The sequence below is a fragment of the Schistocerca nitens genome, chromosome 10, assembly GCF_023898315.1.
Source record: "Schistocerca nitens isolate TAMUIC-IGC-003100 chromosome 10, iqSchNite1.1, whole genome shotgun sequence".
Classification (NCBI taxonomy): Eukaryota; Metazoa; Arthropoda; class Insecta; order Orthoptera; family Acrididae; genus Schistocerca; species Schistocerca nitens.
The window spans coordinates 168,899,711-168,923,814 of record NC_064623.1 but is presented as its reverse complement, the minus strand read 5'-3'; the positions used below and the strand labels follow the sequence as shown (position 1 = coordinate 168,923,814).

General features: G+C 42.9%; 1 protein-coding gene across 1 annotated transcript in view; it reads left to right on the top strand.

The window, feature by feature from the left end:
- Positions 1-24,104, top strand: part of LOC126210119 (lysosomal-associated transmembrane protein 4B-like) — a 261,374-nt gene that overhangs the window by 194,680 nt on the left and 42,590 nt on the right. Inside the window, exon 2 of the mRNA XM_049939262.1 lies at positions 2,475-2,626. Within this exon, the coding sequence (XP_049795219.1) occupies positions 2,543-2,626 (84 nt within the window). The 5' untranslated portion in view covers positions 2,475-2,542. The remainder of the gene's footprint in view (positions 1-2,474; positions 2,627-24,104) is intronic.

The following is a 24,104-nucleotide window of genomic DNA, read 5'->3' as shown; positions in this document are numbered from 1 at the left end:
GTGCAGCAAACACACATGTAATGCTGTAGTAACCACATAACCGGTAATACTGTAATGTATTGTGTATTCTCAGTATTGTGTTCAGTATTGTCCATTGCGAAAAGTGTCAGGTGCACAACATCTGTGCAAGTGGATTGTACATTCGCTTAAAGTGTTTGGTTACCTAAAAGAAATAGGGTCCACCGCAGACGCTAGACAGTTGCTTCCTCAAAAAGGCCTCATAACCCAAAAATTAATTAGAAATAAACAAAAATCAGCATAATAAAAACACTGTACTTCTTTTTCACGCTTAAATATGGAATTGTTCCAGCAAGACGTAACGGGAGAATACAATAATAAAAATAAAAAATATAATAAAACTTAATTTTACTCGGTATAAATAAATTTCCCTTTTTGAGAATCACTTTTCTTGCTATTGACAGCATGCATTTTCTATCGTCTGTACTTCGACCATTGTTGCTCACATATGAGAACTGATGTACTACTTTTAATGGTTCATTTGCGAATCTGATTCCCTCGACATCGCAAATTGGCAATTCGAATAAACATACCGGAACATAGTAACCCAAACGTAATATTGTCTTTCTTTATTATATTGAAAGAAATACTGTGTTTCGTGTCGTGGAAGCAGGTAGAGGCATTTGGGAAATGTAGCGGCTGGCTTGACAAAGAATAGCTGATAGAAGAAGAAATCAACCTGGGAGCTCACAGTCTACAACGGACTTCGGACGGCAAGGTGTTCGGCCTCGATTCTTCGTCCACGAAGGACGGTGCTGCCATCTGTTACGCAGTCTCCACAGCGCAATGCCCTTGGCCTCACAAGGCGTTCACTCCCGAAGTGGACTCACGCACGAATGTCGACCTCATATACACTACTGGCCATTAAAATTGATACACCAAGAAGAAATGCAGATGATAAACGGGTATTCATTGGACAAATATATTATACTAGAACTGACATGCCATTACATTTTCACGCAATTTGGGTGCATAGATCCTGAGAAATCAGTACCCAGAACAACCAAATCTGGCCGTAATAACGCCCTTGATACGCATGGACATTGAGTCAAACAGAGCTTCGATGGCGTGTACAGGTGCAGCTGCCCATGCAGCTTCAACACGATACCACAGTTCATGAAGAGTAGTGACTGACGTATTGTGACGAGCCAGTTGCTCGGCCACCATTGACCAGACGTTTTCAGTTGGTGGGAGATCTGGAGAATGTGCTGGCCGGGGCAGCAGTCGAACATTTTCTGTATCCAGAAAGGCCCGTACAGGACCTGCAACATGCGGTCGTGCATTATCCTGCTCAGATGTGGGGTTTCGCAGGGATCGAATGAACGGTAGAGCTACGGGTGGTAACACATCTGAAATGTAACGTCCACTGTTCAAAGTGCCGTCAATGTGAACAAGAGGTGACCGAGACGTGTAACCGATGGCACCCCGTACCATCACTCTGGGTGATACGGCAGTATGGCGATGACGAATTCACGCCTCCAATGTGCGTTCACCGCGATGTCGCCAAACACGGATGCGGCCATCATGATGCTGTAAACAGAACCTGGATTCTTCCGGAAAAATGTTTTGCCATTCGTGCACCCAGGTTCGTCGTGGAGTACAACATCGCAGACGCTCCTGTCTGTGATGCAGCGTCAAGGGTAACCGCAGCCGTGGTCTCCGAGCTGGTGCAAACGTCGTCGAACTGTTCGTGCAGATGGTTGTTGTCTTGAAAACTTCCCCATCTGTTGACTCAGGGATCGAGACGTGGCTGCACGATCCGTTACAGCCATGCGGAAAGATGCCTGTCATCTCGACTGCTAGTGATACGAGGCCGTTGGGATCCAGCACGACGTTCCGTATTACCCTCCTGACACCACCGATTCCATATTCTGCTAACAGTCATTGGATCTCGACCAACGCCAGCAGCAATGTCGCGATACGGTAAACCTCAATCGCAATAGGCTACAATCCGACCTTCATTTAAGTCGGAAACGTGATGGTACGCATTTCTCCTCCTTACACGAGGCATCACAACGTTTGCCGGCCGGTGTGGCCGAGCGGTTCTAGGCGCTTCAGTTTGGAACCGCGCTACCGCTACGGTCGCTGGTTCGAATCCTGCCTCGGACATGGATGTGTGTGATGTCCTTAGGTTAGTTAGGTTTAATTAGTTCTAAGTTCTAGGCGACTGATGACCGCAGATGTTAAGTCCCATAGTGCTTCGAGTCGTTCGAACCATTTTGTGATGACATCAATGCAACTGGACCTTGTAAATAGTCCAAATAACTGCACTGCGATCTCGTGCGCATTTCAAAAGTCAGATGTCTTCTAATTGCTGACTGCCCTCACTGCAATGAAAAACGAGAGCAGCACCTAATGAACGATCAGTGTAGACACTAAAATAAATGGGGCTGTTATTCTCTGTAGTTGATCACTATCAGGTGCAATTTACGTGACCCGTCTGTTTTTTGTTTCAGAGTCAGCGAGCACAGAGGCGCCGAGGACACAGATATTATCGAGGGAGAGTCACTGACAACGAACGAAGATGTCTACTGGCGTGCTGTTTAAGAGCTGCTGCTGCGGCTGCACGCTCAAGACGGGCACCATACTCATAGCCCTCTGGTACCAGGTGAGCATAACCTTCTAGCACCAAGCAAACACCACATCCTTATACGATATTGCAGTGCCTGTATTGTTCTGACTACGGTGCAAAGTGCATTTGGACATCCGTGCATGTTCCACTTGCGATACGCGGGAAATCCGGGTTCGAGTCTCGCTCCGGCACAAATTGTCATTGTCATTCCTTTCTACAGCTGATAGTAGTCATTATTAGCAATTGCGAATTCATTTGATGTGCATCATCCTTGTAATCCAATGTAACCGGACTAGCAGAGCATCCTCAGAGTCGTACGATCCACCGACGGTAAAAAAAAATCGCAACACCGAAAAATTATTAATGTAGATCAACGAAATTTCAGGAATACATTTGTCAAGATAACATATTTAAGTGATTAACACTGCAGGATCATTGTCAGTGTAAGCGCAAGATAAGCTGAGGTGTCAGGTCAGAGGGATGTTCTGAACACAATTTCGACACAAAGCAGCTCAATAGGCTGTGGAGTGGAAGCGGTAGGCTAGCAATAGAACAGTGCATCACCATTGACTAGACACTCATTTATTGAACACATAAGTCAGGTATTACCCAAAAGGAACAATCAGTACAAATTACCAAATAATATTCTTTTCCTTTAAGTCACTCAAACATTTAACAGGCAAATAGCAATCATTTAACTGAAAGCGTTTTAAGAAAGCAGGACTAGAAAATTTGAATGATGAGTTAAAATCATATTTAAATAGGCTCTGACCGAGCACATATTTTAAAACGAAATACTTCCTTTAAGGAACCAGCGATCAGAATTAATTACATAATCCTCAACAACCATATTACATCCAAGACATTTAAGAATAAACAGTAATATATAACATCAGAGAACTGCAGTCCCAAGTTTTAAGCAGCACGTTTCAGATGGACTGCACTGCAACAGTACAAGTCCCTCAGAGGATCTCCCCACACAGGAAGTTATTGCCGCAGTCGACAAAATATCAACATCATTCCATGTACAGACCTAAAACAAACTAAAAGCTCTCTTAAGTTTGGTACAGTTAATTCCCTTTCAGCCGGCCGAAGTGGCCGTGCGGTTAAAGGCGCTGCAGTCTGGAACCGCAAGACCGCTACGGTCGCAGGTTCGAATCCTGCCTCGGGCATGGATGTTTGTGATGTCCTTAGGATAGTTAGGTTTAACTAGTTCTAAGTTCTAGGGGACTAATGACCTCAGCAGTTGAGTCCCATAGTGCTCAGAGCCAATTCCCTTTCAAGATAACATACAGGTACATCACAAGTCTAGCCCTAGGACGGCACCGACACCCCGCAATTTAGCACGCGAAAAACTACAGCGATGCACTCATCACGTATCCTTACAAAACCCAATAACAGAGAGCCGGCTCCCCAATAGCGGAATATTTAACCACCATACACATTCCTTCAGTTACCGCATAGAAAGCCAATGTGATAGGCAAACAGACCAACATATAATAAAAGCTTAACCAATTTCCTTACTAGACAACACTTATGAATAGTAGCCGTAATTTTTTTTTAAACGTGAGCACACCCACAGTCAAAAGACAAACAACGCCAATCATAAGGACAGTAGCACATAAGCAAGTAGCAATGGTAACTTCTGCTTAGATTGGCTACAAATCAGCTCGTGATTTAACACACCAGAGAACAGTCTTTACAACACAACCATCAATACAATAGCAAATTACTCACACGTGTACTCCCCCAGGATTTCGATTCGCAAAGCCATAGACAAAACGTGGAGAACGTATCACTTAGACCAACATAATGGTGCTCCCTCAGTTACCCAAAATAACTGACTCCCTTAGTTGCACAGCAAAGAACCAGACCTAATGAAACCACCTCAGTTTTCGCCTCTAAATTGTCACAGTACAAGTGAGACTCACTCACAAGTGTAATTTTACATCACCAGTTCCCGTATAGTCAATACAAGCGCCTGATTTTCACCCGTTTATAACGGCAGGCAGCAACATCGTACGGAAAAGAGCGTAGACACAAGCTCTTACCAATTCTCTTCTCTGAAAGCAGCCACCGCAACTCTGGGGAACCACTGGGACATCCAATGCAAAAATCGTTACTCCTTCACGCAAATTACAGGACGCCCGCTGCTTGCTACAGCGCCTTCCGTTCAGAGTCAACTTGTATATCTCCATGCGATAGGTCCGGTCCCACGCTCGCTGCGTCAACCCGACAACCGTCTTCCACCACGTCCCGGAGCACCCCCCCCCCCCCCCCCCCCCAGGACCACGCCTCGTTACTCCTCGCGTAGGCCCCAGAGGGCGCTGCTTACCGCCCTGACCGTGGCAGGAAAGATAAACCACCAGAGTGGCACTATCGATATGAGCCGCCACGGCTCATAAGCTATAGCAAAAGTGAAATGCTGGTACATTAATAACCGGTGTAACCGCCAGAATGTTGAATGCGAACGTACAAGCATCGTGTTATACTGTTGCCGGATGTCAGTTTCTGCGATGGAGTCCCTTGCCTCTTGCACTTGGTTGTCAGTACACGGACGGTTAATCCTGCCGAGGGTTCTTCCGGGTTGTATGGCCGTGGTCCATGCAACTCTTCTATCCCTGACGTTTCGTCCAAAGCTACGTTGATCATCTTCGGAGGTGCTCCTCGTTGTGCTGAGTCTTGCCGACCGGCGAGTCGGACGTCGAAGAATGGCCTAAATACCGTGGAAAGTGGGCGTGTTCTGGATTTCACGTGACAGCATAGATAAACCTTGTCAAGGATAAAATACAACTATCGATCATAGTACGACAAAGATAAAAACTTCTCATCGATTCTATAGTGCCACTGTCCATATATCGCTGAGTTTCATGGCTTCTTCATTTCTGTTAAAATTATCCCCAAGTTTATGTATTTCAGTGGCTTTTCTATATAGCCGTTATAGTACATAAAACCTCAGTTTCCGAAAATGTCACTACTCTATCACCCGACTGTAGAGTTTTTTCCCCCACAGCTGACTTGTCTGTTTTCCCTACTCGGCAAAGACTTTTATGTTCCTTCAACCGTGTATTCACACTTCTATTTGTTGTTCAACTTTAGACCCTACACATGTCCACGGAATCTACATTGGAACTACAAAGAGAAGTGTGAATACACGGTTGAAGGAACATAATAAAACTCTTTGCCGTCTAGGGAAAACAGACAAATCAGCTGTGGGGGAACATGCTCTTCGGTCGGATGATCACGTAGTGAAATTTTCGGAAACTGAGGTTTTATGTACTATGACGAACTATTATCCACGGCTATATAGAAAAGTCATCGAAATATATAAACATAGGGATAATTTTAACAGAAATTAAGAAGCCATGAAACTCAGCGATATATGGACAGTGGCGCTACAGAATCCATGAGAAGTTTTTATCTTTGTCGTACTATGATCGATAGTTATATTTTATCCTTGACAAGGTTTATCTCTGCTGTCACGTGAAATCCAGACCACGCCCACTTTCCACGGTATTTAGGCCGTTCTTCGACGTCCGACTCGTCAGTCGGCAAGACTCAGCAGAACCAGGAGCACCTCCGAAGATGTCCAACGTAGCTTTGGACGAAACGTGTAACGTATTACTATCTTTACGACGTTTCTCATCGAGGCATATACGTTATCTCGCATTTCTAGCTTCTTCTCTCACACAAATAATGATAAAAATTCAGAAACTCAGGGTCGCCATCAGCCCAAGCCCTTCCTAACCATTTAGAAAGAAACGGAGCTGGAAAATTATTAGTTTAATTACTTTAATAATTTAATTACAAGTATGCAAAGCTCTTTAAGTAGCCTGATAAATAGCACTCCATGTCGTGCATGTAGCAACTAGATTAATTCAGGCTTGGAAAACAGAGAGCCGGCCGGTGTGGCTGAGCGGTTCTAGGCGCTTCAGTCTGGAACCGCTCGACTGCTACGGTCGCAGGTTCGAATCCTGCCTCGGGCATGGATGTGTGTGATGTCCTTAGGTTAGTTAGGTTTAAGTAGTTCTAATTTCTAGGGGACTGATGACAATAGATGTTAAGTCCCATAGTGCTCAGAGCCATTTGAACCATTTTATTTTGAAAACAGAGTAAGTGGGTAAGATCAACACCACAGAATTTATCTTTCACGTAGATTATTATTATTATTTTTTTATTCTCGAATCAGAAACATACAAATTTACAGTAGCCATGTTGTTGTTGTTGTGGTCTTCAGTCCTGAGACTGGTTTGATGCAGCTCTCCATGCTACTCTATCCTGTGCAAGCTTCTTCATCTCCCAGTACCTACTGCAACCTACATCCTTCTGAATCTGCTTAGTGTATTCATCTCTTGGTCTCCCTCTACGATTTTTACCCTCCACACTGCCCTCCAATGCTAAATTTGTGATCCCTTGATGCCTCAAAACATGTCCTACCAATCGATCCCTTCTTCTAGTCAAGTTGTGCCACAAACTTCTTTTCTCCCCAATCCTATTCAATACCTCCTCATTAGTTACATGATCCACCCACCTTATCTTCAGCATTCTTCTATAGCACCACATTTCGAAAGCTTCTATTCTCTTCTTATCCAAACTAGTTATCATCCATGTCTCACTTCCATACATGGCTACCCTCCATACAAATACTTTCAGAAACGACTTCCTGACACCTAAATCTATACTCGATGTTAACAAATTTCTCTTCTTGAGAAACGCTTTCCTTGCCATTGCCAGTCTACATTTTACATCCTCTCTACTTCGACTATCATCGGTTATTTTACTCCCTAAATAGCAAAACTCCTTTACTACTTTAAGTGTCTCATTTCCTAATCTAATTCCCTCAGCATCACCCGATTTAATTTGACTACATTCCGTTATCGTCGTTTTGCTTTTGTTGATGTTCATCCTATATCCTCCTTTCAAGACACTGTCCATTCCGTTCAACTGCTCTTCCAAGTCCTTTGCTGTCTCTGACAGAATTACAATGTCATCGGCGAACCTCAAAGTTTTTACTTCTTCTCCATGAATTTTAATACCTACTCCGAATTTTTCTTTTGTTTCCTTTACTGCTTGCTCAATATACAGATTGAATAACATCGGGGAGAGGCTACAACCCTGTCTCACTCCTTTCCCAACCACTGCTTCCCTTTCATGTCCCTCGACTCTTATAACTGCCATCTGGTTTCTATACAAATTGTAAATAGCCTTTCGCTCCCTGTATTTTACCCCTGCCACCTTCAGAATTTGAAAGAGAGTATTCCAGTCAACATTGTCAAAAGCTTTCTCTAAGTCTACAAATGCTAGAAACGTAGGTTTGCCTTTTCTTAATCTTTGTTCCAAGATAAGTCGTAAGGTCAGTATTGCCTCACGTGTTCCAACATTTCTACGGAATCCAAACTGATCTTCCCCGAGGTCGGCTTCTACCAGTTTTTCCATTCGTCTGTAAAGAATTCGCGTTAGTATTTTGCAGCTGTGACTTATTAAACTGATAGTTCGGTAATTTTCACATCTGTCAACACCTGCTTTTTTTGGGATTGGAATTATTATATTCTTCTTGAAGTCTGAGGGTATTTCGCCTGTCTCATACATCGTGCTCACCAGATGGTAGAGTTTTGTCATGACTGGCTCTCCCGAGGCCATCAGTAGTTCTAATGGAATGTTGTCTACTCCCGGGGCCTTGTTTCGACTCAGGTCTTTCAGTGCTCTGTCAAACTCTTTACGCAGTATCTTATCTCCCATTGCGTCTTCATCTACATCCTCTTCCATTTCCATAATATTGTCCTCAAGTGCATCGCCCTTGTATAAACCCTCTATATACTCCTTCCACCTTTCTGCCTTCCCTTCTTTGCTTAGAACTGGGTTTCCATGTGAGCTCTTGATATTCATACAAGTGGTTCTCTTCTCTCCAAAGATCTCTTTAATTTTCCTGTAGGCAGTATCTATCTTACCCCTAGTGAGACAAGCCTCTACATCCTTACATTTGTCCTCTAGCCATCCCTGCTTAGCCATTTTGCACTTCCTGTCGATTTCATTTTTGAGACGTTTGTATTCCTTTTTGCCTGCTTCATTTACTGAATTTTTATATTTTCTCCTTTCATCAATTAAATTCAATATTTCTTCTGTTACCCAAGGATTTCTATTAGCCCTCGTCTTTTTACCTATTTGATCGTCTGCTGCCTTCACCACTTCATCCCTCAGAGCTACCCATTCTTCTTCTACTGTATTTCTTTCCCCTATTCCTGTCAATTGTTCCCTTATGCTCTCCCTGAAACTCTCTACAACCTCTGGTTCTTTCAGTTTATCCAGGTCCCATCTCCTTAAATTCCCACCTTTTTGCAGTTTCTTCAGTTTCAATCTGCAGTTCATAACCAATAGATTGTGGTCAGAATCCACATCTGCCCCAGGAAATGTCTTACAATTTAAAACCTGGTTCCTAAATCTCTGTCTTACCATTATATAATCTATCTGAAATCTGTCAGTATCTCCAGGCTTTTTCCATGTATACAGCCTCCTTTCATGATTCTTGAACCAAGTGTTAGCTATGATTAAGTTATGCTCTGTGCAAAATTCTACAAGGCGGCTTCCTCTTTCATTCCTTCCCCCCAATCCATATTCACCTACTATGTTTCCTTCTCTCCCTTTTCCTACTGACGAATTCCAGTCACCCATGACTATTAAATTTTCGTCTCCCTTCACTACCTGAATAATTTCTTTTATCTCGTCATACATTTCATCAATTTCTTCATCATCTGCAGAGCTAGTTGGCATATAAACTTGTACTACTGTAGTAGGCATGGGCTTTGTGTCTATCTTGGCCACAATAATGCGTTCACTATGCTGTTTGTAGTAGCTAACACGCACTCCTATTTTTTTATTCATTATTAAACCTACTCCTGCATTACCCCTATTTGATTTTGTATTTATAACCCTGTAATCACCTGACCAAAAGTCTTGTTCCTCCTGCCACCGAACTTCACTAATTCCCACTATATCTAACTTTAACCTATCCATTTCCCTTTTCAAATTTTCTAACCTACCTGCCCGATTAAGTGATCTGACATTCCACGCTCCGATCCGTAGAACGCCGGTTTTCTTTCTCCTGATAACGACGTCCTCTTGAGTAGTCCCCGCCCGGAGATCCGAATGGGGGACTATTTTACCTCCGGAATATTTTACCCAAGAGGACGCCATCATCATTTAATCATACAGTAAAGCTGCATGTCCTCGGGAAAAATTACGGCTGTAGTTTCCCCTTGCTTTCAGCCGTTCGCAGTACCAGCACAGCAAGGCCGTTTTGGTTAATGTTACAAGGCCAGATCAGTCAATCATCCAGACTGTTGCCCCTGCAACTACTGAAAAGGCTGCTGCCCCTCTTCAGGAACCACATGTTTGTCTGGCCTCTCAAGAGATACCCCTCCGTTGTGGTTGCACCTACGGTACGGCCATCTGTATCGCTGAGGCACGCAAGCCTCCCCACCAACGGCAAGGTCCATGGTTCATGGGGGGGACAGTAGCCATACACATCAATAAATATGTACATACATATACACAAATTGTATTTATATTACATGTGCCCAGGACTTCGCAACCTCCAGGGCGCTTGGAGTGGCTTGCAGGAGATCAATCTTCGTGCAGGATGTAGGGCACAAAAGGCGCTGGAGCATGTGGCTTGTGGTTTGTTCTTGTCCACAATCACAGGACTATCTTCTGTTATGAAGCCCCATCTCTTCAGGTTGTCTCTGGATCGTGCAACTCCTGTTTAAAGATTTCCCCACCAGCCAGCTCTCGTTGTGTCCAGGAGGTAGTTCTTCAACTCCTGGCGTCTGCAGGTGAGGCGTCGACTTCTTCCATAACTCCAGCCTTGCCTCCTCTGGTGAAATGGTGAGCTTCTCGGATGTTCTCAGGAAGCTCTTTCGCGATCTGAGCCGTTGCTGTGGTGGATTATGTCCGTGCAGCGGATGGGCACTGTCCTGTTCCACCTTCAGTCTCTCCTTGTTGGCAGCCACTGTTCTGCGTACCCATGGTGGCGCTATTCCAGCCAGGCAGTAGAGCTTATCAGTTGGAGTAGGTCTTAAGCAACTGTGATCAACCTGCAGGTTTCGTTGAGAGCATATTCAGCAGTAGAAAAGCACAGTGCCATTGCAGAACAGCGAATAGTTTGTGGATGTGATCCCCACTGCGTCCCCGCTAGTTTGCGAATTAGGTTGTATCGAGCGGAGATTTTCATTTCGGTGTTCTTGCAGTGAGTTTTGCATGTCGGAGTTCCTTCGAGAGTGACTCCCAAGTATTTAGGTGCGAGATGATGCTGGAGTTGGATGCCTGACCATGCAATATGTAGCTCACGATTAGCTTCCCTGTTCCTTAAATGAAAGGCACACACTTGTGTCTTCGAAGGGTTTGGTCTGAGTTGGTTCCGATTGTAGTAGCTTGACAGTGTTCTAAGTGCTGTTGTCAGGTTTCTTTCCACTCTTTCAAAGCATGATCTCTGCGTAGCGAGGGCTAGGTCATCTGCATGTAAGAATCTCCTTGTGCCTGGGGCCAATGGCTGGTCGTTGGTATAGATGTTTAAGAGAAGTGGAGGTATACCATTTTTCTGCGCTCTCCAGCCACTGCGTTGTCCTTTAAATTCAACAAAAAACCTGCGGTTTTGGAGGAGGGTGTTGAGTAGTCTAACGAGGTGGGCGTTGTTGATCATATTGTATAGTTTAGCATGGAGTAACCGATGATGGGCAGTATCATACGCTGCTGTGAGATCCACGAAGACCACACCCGTTACTTGACGGGTTTCAAAACCATCCTCTATAAACTGAGTGAGATTCAAAAGTTGCCCTGTGCAGCTTCGGTTTGGTCAAAATCCTGCTTGTTTGGGTATGAGAAGAGGGTCTATTACTGGTAGGATTCTATTCAGAATCATACGTTCGAACAGTTTATAAAGGTGACTCAAAAGGCTAACTGGTCTGAAATTCTTGGGATGATTTGCTTCCTTTCCAGGTTTCAGAAGAGCTATCACCCTGCTTAGACTTAGAGAAAGCTTTTGACAACGTTAACTGGAATACTCTCTTTCAAATTCTGAAGGTGGCAGGGGTAAAATACAGGGAGCGAAAGGCTATTTACAATTTGTACGGAAACCAGATGGCAGTTATAAGAGTCGAGGGGCATGAAAGGGAAGCAGTGGTTGGGAAAGGAGTGAGACAGGGTTGTAGCCTCTCCCCGATGTTATTCAATCTGTATATTGAGCAAGCAGTAAAGGAAACAAAAGAAAAATTCGGAGTAGGTATTAAAATTCATGGAGAAGAAGTAAAAATTTTGAGGTTCGCCGATGACATTGTAATTCTGTCAGAGACAGCAAAGGACTTGGAAGAGCAGTTGAACGGAATGGACAGTGTCTTGAAAGGAGGGTATAAGATGAACATCAACAAAAGCAAAACGAGGATAATGGAATGTAGTCAAATTAAATCGGGTGATGCTGAGGGGATTAGATTAGGAAATGAGACACTTAAAGTAGTAAAGGAGTTTTGCTATTTAGGGAGTAAAATAACTGATGATGGTCGAAGTAGAGAGGATATAAAATATAGACTGGCAATGGCAAGGAAATCGTTTCTGAAGAAGGGAAATTTGTTAACATCGAGTATAGATTTAAGTGTCAGGAAGTCGTTTCTGAAAGTATTTGTATGGAGTGTAGCCATGTATGGAAGTGAAACATGGACGATAACCAGTTTGGACGAGAAGAGAATAGAAGCTTTTGAAATGTGGTGCTACAGAAGAATGCTGAAGATAAGGTGGGTAGATCACGTAACTAATGAGGAGGTATTGAATAGGATTGGGGAGAAGAGAAGTTTGTGGCACAACTTGACTAGAAGAAGGGATCGGTTGGTAGGACATGTTTTGAGGCATCAAGGGATCACAAATTTAGCGTTGGAGGGCAGCGTGGAGGGTAAAAATCGTAGAGGGAGACCAAGAGATTAATACACTAAGCAGATTCAGAAGGATGTAGGTTGCAGTAGGTACTGGGAGATGAAGAAGCTTGCACAGGATAGAGTAGCATGGAGAGCTGCATCAAACCAGTCTCAGGACTGAAGACTACAACAACAACAACATCACCCTGCTCTTTCGCCAGATATTTGGTATTTGGCACTGGTTCATCCAGTTGTTGAAAAGCTACAGGATCCTCTTTCTTGTTTCTGGGCCGAAATTCTTGTTTTGCTCCATACGGATGTCATCTAGACCGGATGCTTTACCAGTTTTGCTCTCCTTAATAGCCTTGTTTAATTCAGATATCTCGAATGGGAGAGTCAGATCCCTCGTAGATTATTTATTCTATCTAAGTATTTGGTTGCACATCCTAACTACACATTACTGGTGCCTGACTAGAAATATTCAAGTAAGAATTGCGTGAGAATGCAACACAGTACAATTTAACTACAGCAAGAAGAAACACAGAAAACGGGGGTGGGAGACAATGATTCTATCATCTCCTTTGCATTCATACCATAAAAATATCTCTGTGAGATTCGCATTACGACTCTACGCATTCTGGACAGAGGTTTAACCAATGCACGAGGTTCTGCGGTAATATTATTCAACACACTAACTGCGTCTGCTGCTTGCAAACGGCCGAACTAGAGCACGTGGTGCATTCCGAATCAAACTGTTGTGCTGCTTGGTAGAAAGCGCCCGAAAGAACAGATATTCTTGCAGAAATTATAGCTCATTAAACAAGCAAACTGTTAAAGCATATTGCGGTGCAGTGGTGGACCAGAAGGGTTACTGATTACCAAACATGTGGCACAAAATCGACACACAGAGACAAAAGCAACTTCCACAAAATATAAGATTAAAAATCATATTCGCTCACGTACGGTTGAAGTGATCCTAACCAGCTTTTCCTAATTAGATTTACCGTTTGAAATTCTACTTCATCGTTGTTAAAAATGGACAAAGTAACATCCACACTTTTAACTCAAACATCCAAAAATCGCCTATTTAAAGCAATATAATTATGGCACATTCGGAAAAATAACTCGCTTCACACGCTTCAGTTAAGCTGAAGTTCTTAAGTATTTCAACAGTTAAACATAACGAAGTCCTACCTCACCCTGCTTCCTATAAACTGAAACCCCCATTAAGAGCTACGATCCGTACTCACCAAGCGTTCACCGAAGAGTGCCGCTTTCTCTTTCCAGATTACCCAGCTCCCCGTGCAGCGGAAGCTACCAGAGGGGTAGCCCTCTGTCACCAACCTCACACACAAAAACAGCCTTCGACACAGCCCTCGACTAAGATGGGTAAACCTCTCTGTTCAAGTATTGGTAACCTAAGTTGTGCTCTCCTTCGAACGAGAAGCAACATCGTCTGCTCCCAGCAGACGATGACCAACTCAGCGTTTCCCACAAAACTAAACCGAAACCCCACATTAAAACACACATATAATATTCGCCGGCCGCGGTGGTCTAGCGGTTCTGGCGCTGCAGTCCGGAGCCGCGGGACTGCTACGGTCGCGGGTTCGAATCCCGCCTCGGGCATGGGTGTGTGTGATGTCCTTAGGTTAGTTAGGTTTAAGTAGTTCTAAGTTCCAGGGGACTTATGACCTAAGATGTTGAGTCCCATAGTGCTCAGAGCCATTTGAACCATATAATATTCAGTAGGCCTTATTTGAGTCCTCAGTATTTCTGGAAGAGTTCATGAATTGAGCTAAAATCAGGTAGTAAAGTGAATAAGTTGTATTGAATTCGACAAGCGTCCTAAGAAACGACTTCACAAAGACGTTTCAAATGTCAGGGATAAAGGAGTTCCATGGAGCACGGCCATACAACCCGGAAGAACTCTCTGCAGCTGAAACATCCGCTCATGAAAGCCTTCATTGTATGACGGTTAATTCTGTTTATAGATTACGCTCGGGTTGTCGTCCGATGATGTTCCATATGAGCCTGATTGAAGACAGATCTGATGATCGAGCACGCCGAGGCAACATGTCGGCACTCTGTATTGCATTTTGGGTTACATCAGTGGTATGTGGGCGACCGTTATCCTGTTGGAAGTCACCCCCTGGAATGCAGTTCATGAATGGTAGCAAGAGAGGTCGAATCACCAGAATGACGCACTGATCTGCAGTGAGGTTGCGTGAGATAACCACGGGAGTGCACCTCCTGTCATACGAAATCGCACCCCCAGACAATAACTTCAGGTTTCACGCAGACATATTGGTTGCTGGTCCCAAACTGGCCTTCTCCTAACCAACGCATGTCCATCGCTGCCACCGAGGCAGAACAAATTTTCATCAGAAGACGCAACAGACCACCAAACCACCCTCCATGAGCTGTCGCTTGACACAGCTGAAATCGCAGATGGCGGTGTTTGGTGTTAGTGGAATGCGTGCTACATGTTGATTGGCTGGGAGATGACCTTGAAGTAACCAGTTCGTTGTGTCGCTTTGTTAGCAACTACTACTCAGATTGCTGCCGCTGCTGCGGCAGATGGACCAGAGCCATACGCCGAACACGATGGTCTTCCCTCTCGGTAGTGCCACGTGGCACGTGTTCCTGTTGTTGTTGTTGTTGTTGTTGTTGTGGTCTTCAGTCCTGAGGCTGGTTTGATGCAGCTCTCCATGCTACTCTATCCTGTGCAAGCTTCTTCATCTCCCAGTACCTACTGCAGCCTACATCCTTCTGAATCTGCTTAGTGTATTCATCTCTTGGTCTCCCTCTACATTTTTACCCTCCACGCTGCCCCCCAGTACTAAATTGGTGATCCCTTGATGCCTCAGAACATGTCCTACCAACCGGTACCTTCTTCTAGTCAAGTTGTGCCACAAACTTCTCTTCTCCCCAATCCTATTCAGTACCTCCTCATTAGTTATGTGATGTACCCATGTAATGTTCAGCATTCTTCTGTAGCACCACATTTCGAAAGCTTCTATTCTCTTCTCGTCCAAACTATTTATCGTCCATGTTTCACTACCATACATGGCTACACTCCATACAAATACTTTCAGAAACGACTTCCTGACACTTAAATCTTTACTCGATGGTAACAAATTTCTCTTCTTCAGAAACGCTTTCCTTGCCATTGCCAGTCTACATTTTATATCCTCTCTACTTCGACCATCATCAGTTAATTTGCTCCCCAAATAGCAAAACTCCTTTACTACTTTAAGTGTCCCATTTCCCAATCTGACTCCCTCAGCATCACCCGACTAAATTCGACTACATTCCATTATCCTCGTTTTGCTTTTGTTGATGTTCATCTTATATCCTTCTTTCAAGACACTATCTATTCTGTTCAACTGCTCTTCCAGGAATTACAATGTCATCGGCGAACCTCAAAGTTTTTATTTCTTCTCCATGAATTTTAATACCTACTCCGAATTTTTCTTTTGTTTCCTTTACTGCTTGCTCAATACACAGATTGAATAACATCGGGGATAGGCTACAACCCTGTCTCACTCCCTTCCCAACCACTGCTTCCCTTTCGTGACCCTCGATTCTTATAACTGCCACCTGGTTTCTGTACAAATTGTAAATAGCCTTTCGCTCCCTGTATTTTACCCCTGCCACCTTCAGAATTTGAAAGAGAGTAATCCAGTTAACATTGTCAAAAGCTTTCTCTAAGTCTACAAATGCTAGAAACGTAGGTTTGCCTTTCCTTAATCTATCTTCTAAGATAAGTCGTAGGGTCAGTATTGCCTCACGTGTTCCGACATTTCTGCGGAGTCCAAGCTGATCTTCCCCGAGGTCCGCTTCTACCAGTTTTTCCATTCGTCTGTAAAGAATTCGCGTTAGTATTTTGCAGCCATGATTTATTAAACTGATAGTTCTGTAATTTTCACATCTGTTAACACCTGCTTTCTTTGGGATTGGAATTATTATATTCTGAGGGCATTTCGCCTGTCTCATACATCATGCTGACCAGATGGTAGAATTTTGTCAGTACTGGCTCTCCCAAGGCTGTCAGTAGTTCTAATGGAATGTTGTCTACTTCCGGGGCCTTGTTTCGACTCAGTGTTTCAGTGCTCTGTCAAACTCTTCACGCAGTATCATATGTGCCATTTCATCTTCATCTACATCCTCCTCCATTTCCATAATATTGTCCTCAAGAATATCGCCCCTGTATAGACCCGCTATATACTCCTTCCACCTTTCTGCTTTCCCTTCTTTGCTTATAACTGGGTTTCCATCTGAGCTCTTGATATTCATACAAGTGGTTCTCTTTTCTCCAAAGGTCTCTTTAATTTTTCTGTAGGCAGTATCTATCTTACCCCTAGTGAGATAAGCATCTACATCCTTACATTTGTGCTCTAGCCACCCCTGCTTAGCCATTTTGCACTTCCTGTCGATCTCATTTTTGAGGCGTTTGTATTCCTTTTTGCCTGCTTCATTTACTGCATTTTATATTTTCTCCTTTCAACAATTAAATTCAATATATCTTCTGTTACCCAAGGATTTCTACTAGCCCTCGTCTTTTTACCTACTTGTTCCTCTGCTGCCTTCATTACTTCATCCCTCAAAGCTACCCATTCTTCTTCTACTGTATTTCTTTCCCCCATTCCTGTCAACTGTTCCCTTATGCTGTCTCTGAAACACTGTGCAACCTCTGGTTTAGTCAGTTTATCCAGGTCCCATCTCCTTAAATTCCCACCTTTTTGCAGTTTCTTCAGTTTTAATCTACAGTTCATAACCAATAGATTGTGGTCAGAGTCCACATCTGCCCCTGGAAATGTCTTAAATTTTAAAACCAGGTTCCTAAATCTCTGTCTTACCATTATATAATTTATCTGAAACCTGTCAGTATTTCCAGGCTTCTCTTGGGATGAGATCCCTAGATATCTTTCACGCGTCTAGCAATATGGGGTGGTTCTAATAAAACCCCATGTCATTCCCACCATGTGTGTCAATTTTTACCTCTCTATCTACATTATTCCGTGGTTTATTAAGTTTTCAAATTTATACTGACTTTTTGATCACCCTGTATTACAACGTGAGCACTTTATCCTCATAACTCTCTGCTTCCGAGTATACTGACCCCATAACTTTCTATTACCATATGACCACTTAATTCAAATAGCCCTCTACTATCATCACAGCCTTCAGTTACTGTATGAGCGCGCCATCCTTATGGTCTTCTGATACCACGTTGTCACGTCTCTTCTATGCCGTGATAAGAATGTAACAGTTCTTGCAGTTACGAGTTCAACCATATTTTCACACCTAAGGAAAGATCTTTAATAGAACATGCCAAGGGTTCCCATATAATTTTGAACTAAACTCAGGACATTTTCAAAGTGACACACTAAAATACGTGACACATGAGTAAGAATCAGGATGCGACTGAATTGCCGTCAATATAGACTTAATAATAATTAATTTCACATAATGTACCTGATGAGAGTTTAACAGCGGTATTGCGTACACAATTTTGATGTAAATATAAACAAAATTTGATACATTGTTCTTTGAAGATGATGAGTGTACAGACTGATACTTGAGAAGTATTTTCAATGGTGTGCATTTGCTCTAGAAGTTTATTTTTATCGTGTTTCAAATTGTAGAAGACCGTACAAGAAAAGGTAACAAATGTGATTTTTATCACTACCTGCGCTTTTACTATTTCTAACTTGTCTGTTTTTTTTTTCACCTGGCCACAAATCAATCATTACTGAATCATTCTTTCGATAGACGCATTAGAACGTGGAGTAGCTAGTGGAAATTCAATCAAGCTTCTAATATGTTTTAGATACACTCGCTTATGGTGAAAATGGGGAAGAAATCTCTTGACTTTTTCAATGACCCTAGCATTTGATTTCATATTCTAGTCCATCATTTGGCCTTCACAGTATTTGTTTACACAACAGTACTCTTCAAACCGTGCTCCCTAAACCACAGTGAAGCTCATAACACTGATCTGACAAAACTGTACAGTTCTTGAACACTATTCCAGCTGATGTTTTATTCAGGACGACTCCCTCCACTGGCTCAAGAGATTGCGGAAGTCGTCACAACAAGACGAACATATCCAGTGCAGGCATCGCAGAAATCTGCGCTGGTGCAGTTAAGCTGACCACGAGTCACTAAGCGCTCACTTTTCAACTCACGTAACTGCCGTTTTACTGCAGATATCGAAAATTTTTCTAATTTGTTGAACAACGTATTTATCTTATCTGCAACTTCATTTGTAGTTTCAATTCTCTTCGGTGCACAGAGTACTGTTGGAGAAAATTGTTAACTGGCTTGAAAAGGAACTGAGGGGTGACTAGGAAGAACGAATTTTTGAAAAGAACCTTCAGGGTGATAGGACACCTGTCAAGGGACAGGAAGGAATATTTTAAAGCTTGGAAAACATCAGATAACCATCTAGTTTTACTGAGACCTAGAAGTTTCTTGTATTCTTCTTCAGCGAACTCACAACATGATTTTAGCTCAACAAGTGCAGCATAATTATAGAAATGTTTGTAGGTTTCTCAAATTATGAGCTCTGTGTCAATGCGTAAGTCGTCTGCGCCAGTTTGGACAGCATTGTGCACAATGTCAGTAGGACATCACATATCTATTAAATTTTTTCACTCTTTTTCTTGCAATTTAAATTAAGGATTGTTTTTAGCTTTCCTTTTCTTTCCTCAATAATTCGTATTTATGTTGTCAACCGAAACTGCTGCAATCTTTCTCTCGAGATCGAACTTTTCTAACATAAGGAGTGAAATGCTCTGCAGTTTCAGCACGGAAGTTTAACAACGCTCTCTATGATTAGATGAGAAATTCCGCCTTGTGCAAGACACCTACAGAGATTTGTTTTACCCAGACATGTTCCAGCACTTGTTGTGCTATCTTCGGTGGGTTACTTTATTTCCTATCCGTAAAATTGTGATTACATATTAACGTTTAGAGAATACATTTGTTCCAAAATATTTACATTTGTGAATGAAGTGATTGTTGTCAAATGGCATACATGGTTTATTTACAGTTCACAGCTTATATATGTATTACTGGTCTGATGCATTGAATATTGTCTATTACAAAATGTCTAAAGTTCTGCTTTTATAGCTTATTGGGAAAAATGATGGCTGTATGCATTAATTTACATACCTTACATGAAGCTATTGAATGTTATTGTTGGTAACTGTGAGTCTGCTACACAATCTACAACTTGTCATCTGCAAACAGCAAAACACTAATACAAAAATACGTTTTGCAGTTCGCAGATGACAAGTTGTAGATTGTGTAGCAGACTCACAGTTACCAACATAAACACTACTGGTCATTAAAATGCTACCCCAAGAAGAAATACAGATGATAAACGGGTATTCATTGGGCAAATACATTATACTAGAACTGACATGTGATTACATTTTCACGCAATTTGGGTGCATAGATCCTGAGAAATCAGTATCCAAAACAACCACCTCTGGCCGTAATAACGGCCTTGATACGCCTGGGCATTGGGTCAAACAGAGCTTGGATGGCGTGTACAGGTACAGCTGCCCATGCAGCTTCAACACGATACCACAGTTCATCAAGAGTAGTGACTGGCGTATTGTGACGAGCCAGTTGCTCAGCCACCATTGACCAGACGTTTTCAGTTGGTGAGAAATCTGGAGAATGTGCTGGCCAGGGCAGCAGTCGAACATTTTCTGTATCCAGAAAGGCCCGTACAGGACCTACAACATGCAGTCGTGCATTAACCTGCTGAAATGTAGGGTTTCGCGGGGATCGAATGAAGGGTAGAGCCACGGGTCGTAACACATCTGAAATGTAACGTCCACTGTTCAAAGTGCCGTCAATGCGAACAAGAGGTGACCGAGACGTGAAAGCAATGGCACCCCATACTATCACGCCGGGTGATACGCCAATATGACGATGTGGAATACACTCTTCCAATGTGCGTTCACCGTGATGTCGCAAAACACGGATGCGACCATCATGATGCTGTAAACAGAACCTGGATTCATCAGAAAAAATGACGTTTTGCACATTCGTGCACCCAGGTTCGTCGTTGAGTACACCATCGCAGGCGCTCCTGTCTGTGATGCAGCGTCAAGGGTAACCGCAGCCATGGTCCCCGAGCTGATAGTCAATGCTTCTGGAAACGTCGCCGAACTGTTCGTGCAGATGGTTGTTGTCTTACAAACGTCCACATCTGTTGACTCAGGGACCGAGACGTGGCTGCACGATCCGTTACAGCCATGCGGATAAGATGCCTGTCATCTCGACTGCTAGTGATACGAGGCCGTTGGGATCCAGCACGGCGTTCGTTAGTACCCTCCTGAACCCACCGATTCCATATTCTGCTAACAGTCATTGGATCCCGACCAACGCGAGCAGCAATGCCCCGATATGATAAACCGCAATCGCGATAGGCTACAATCCGACCTTTATCAAAGTCGGAAACGTGATGGTACGCATTTCTCCTCCCTAGACGAGGCATCACAACAACGTTTCACCAGGCAACGCCAGTCAACTGCTGTTTGTGTATGGGAAATCGGTTTGAAACTTTCCTCATGTCAGCACGTTGTAGGTGTCGCCACCGGCGCCAACCTTGTGTGAATGCTCTGAAAAGCTAATCATTTGCATATAACAGCATCTTCTTCCTGTCGGTTAAATTTCGCGTCTGTAGCACGTCATCTTCGTGGTGTAGCAATTTTAATGGCCAGTAGTGTACATTCAATAGCTTCATGTAAAACCAGAACTTAAGACATACTGTAATAAACATCATACGATGCATCGGCCCAGTAATACATATCTCAACTTTGAACGGTAAACAAACCATGTATAACATTTCACAGCAGTCACTTCATTCACAAATGTAAATATTTTGAACCAAATGTTTTCTCTAAACGTTGATTTGTGATAACAATTTTACGGAAAGGAAATACCGTAACCCACTGAAGATAGCACAAAAGTGCTGAAACATGTTTGGGTGAAACAAAACTCCACAGGTGTCTTGCAGAAGGCTGAATTCCTCATCCAGTTTTATTAGCAAACACGGAAATAAGAGGAACTGCAACACCACTAGATGATTATCTCTCTGCCTGCAGACTGAAGTCAGCGCGGCTGGAAGAAGCTATCATCACACAAATAAACTGTATCTCTTTCAGTTACTCTGTTGTTTGTTCCATAGCTAAAGGCGCAGGCACGTTCGTGAGAACTGGTTCAGTTTTGTGCCTGACAAGGGAACCTCCCCATCGCACCCCCCCCCCCCCCCCTCACATTTAGTTATAAGATGGCACTGTGAATAGGCCTTGAAAAATTGAACACAGATCAATCGAGACAACAGGAAGAAGTTGTGTGGAACTATGAGAAAAATAAGCATACAAACTGAGTAGTCCATGCGTAAGACAGGCAACATCAAGGAGAATGTGACCTCAGGAGCGCCGTGGTCCCGTGGTTAGCGTGAGTAGCTGCAGAACGAGAGGTCCTTGGATCAAGTCTTCACTCGAGTGAAAAGTTTAATTTTTTATTTTCAGACAATTATGAAAGTTCAGGCACTCACACATAATCAACTTCGCTCTCCAAAATTCCAGAACATGTTCAGATTTACTTGGACATATGCAGGATTTGACGATCTACACACCGAAAAATTTGAAAACGTTAAAAGCATATGTTTTGACAGAGCACAAGGAAAACTGTGCGACTGTGAAACTGTTGCGTTCATTTGTTGCAGTTTATGTGACAAACTCTTATGTTTTCATCACTTTTTTGGGAGTGATTATCACATCCACAAGAAAACCTAAATCGTACAAGGTAGAAGAATCTTTTTACCCATTCGCCAAGTGTACAAGTTAGATGGGTTGACAATATATTCCTGTCATGTGACGCACATGCCGTCACCAGTGTCGTATAGAGTATATCAGACGTATTTTCCCGTGGAGGAATCGGTTGACCTACGACCTTGCGATCAAATGTTTTCGGTTCCTATTGGAGAGGCACGTCCTTTCGTCTACTAATCGCACGGTTTTGCGGTGCGATCGCAAAACACAGACACTAAACTTATTACAGTGAACAGAGACGTCAATGAACAGATCATAACTTTGCGAAAATAAAGAAAGTAAACTTTTCACTCGAGAGAAGACTTGAACCAAGGATCTTTCGTTCCGCAGCTGCTCACGCTAGCCACGGGACCACAGTGCTCCTAATGTCACACTATCCTAGATGTTGCCTATCTTGCGCATGGACTACTCAGTTTGTATATTTTACTTATTTTTTTGATAGTTCCACACAACTTCTTCCTGTTGTCTCGATTGATCTGTGTTCAATATTTCAAGGCCTATCCACTGTGCCAACTTATAACTAAATCTGAGGGGGTGCGATGGGGAGGTTCTCTTGTGAGAGTACTAGAACTTAAACAACGATTTAATTGCGTCAGTGGAGCACTACATAGTCTGGGAAACTCTGCTTGTGTGTTGCTGTGTGAAAGTAGCTTCTTGTTGCTTATCCTTGGCTGAAACTACCTTCACCGATAAATAGTTACCTATTTGTTTATTTTTTGTCTTGAAGAGTTACCAAGAATATGGCTTGCTGTGCCGGTTACATCCTTCGTGTCCAGTGTCAACTTTCACATCACAAACTGCACGTATACTCAGCGTTCTCCTCGTCTCCCTCAGTAAACAGGAATTCTTGCAGCGTCTTACTGTTTGGTTTGGACTTGCGTGTTCCCGTAGTCAAGACAGATAATATTAAGATAAAGTTTAGCAAAGTCACTGCCGCAAGTGCTGGAAACCCTAAACTACCGTGCAATAATACAACCCACCGAAGTTAGAAAATGTGCGGCTGTTTACAAGCTCACTGTGCCGATGAGTTTGCAGTACAATCGGTGTCTTATATTGAACTTGACAACCAGTATTGGTTAGTTTTTGCGTGCGAATGCCAACTTCCCAAAACTTCAGGCGAGCAAAAAATTGTATCAGGAATGGTGATCTGCTATGAAAGAAAAAAAGATCACGCTATGTAAAACGAAAGCGAGCGACATTTTGCTGTCGCCACAGAGGATTCGGGCACACCGGGGCATTTTGTTTAACTCTTTATTTGGCAAATGGTGAAAATAAAACAAAAAAAAATTTCAGTGCTTATATTTATTATGCTTAAAAAATACAATTCAGTCAGTTTTAGAAATTTTTGACAAAAATTATGAAAATTATGAAATGTTTGCTTACAAGCAACATTGCCAGCAGTAGACCACATTTATACATATTATGGAAAAAAGTGTTTGCCAATAACCTCAAGAAAAACGTTTCCTGTACATGAATAATTTAATTTATAAACACATTTATGCATTCCTGCTGAGTAATAGACCTGTTTCATTTTCCTTACTAGTTCTTCTTGCAATGGAATTTTTGGAAAAAGTTCCTCTTTGGAACGAAGCACAATACTAGATTGCATTTTGAAAATCCAGATGGACAATAATGACAACGACCTTTGGGACCGTATATAGGCCAATGCTCCATATTATCAAATCGGACATCTTGTGTAACAGTCGGAGCTGTTGGCTTCCTCCTCTTCTTCTGTGGTGGTGTTATGTCTATTGAGGG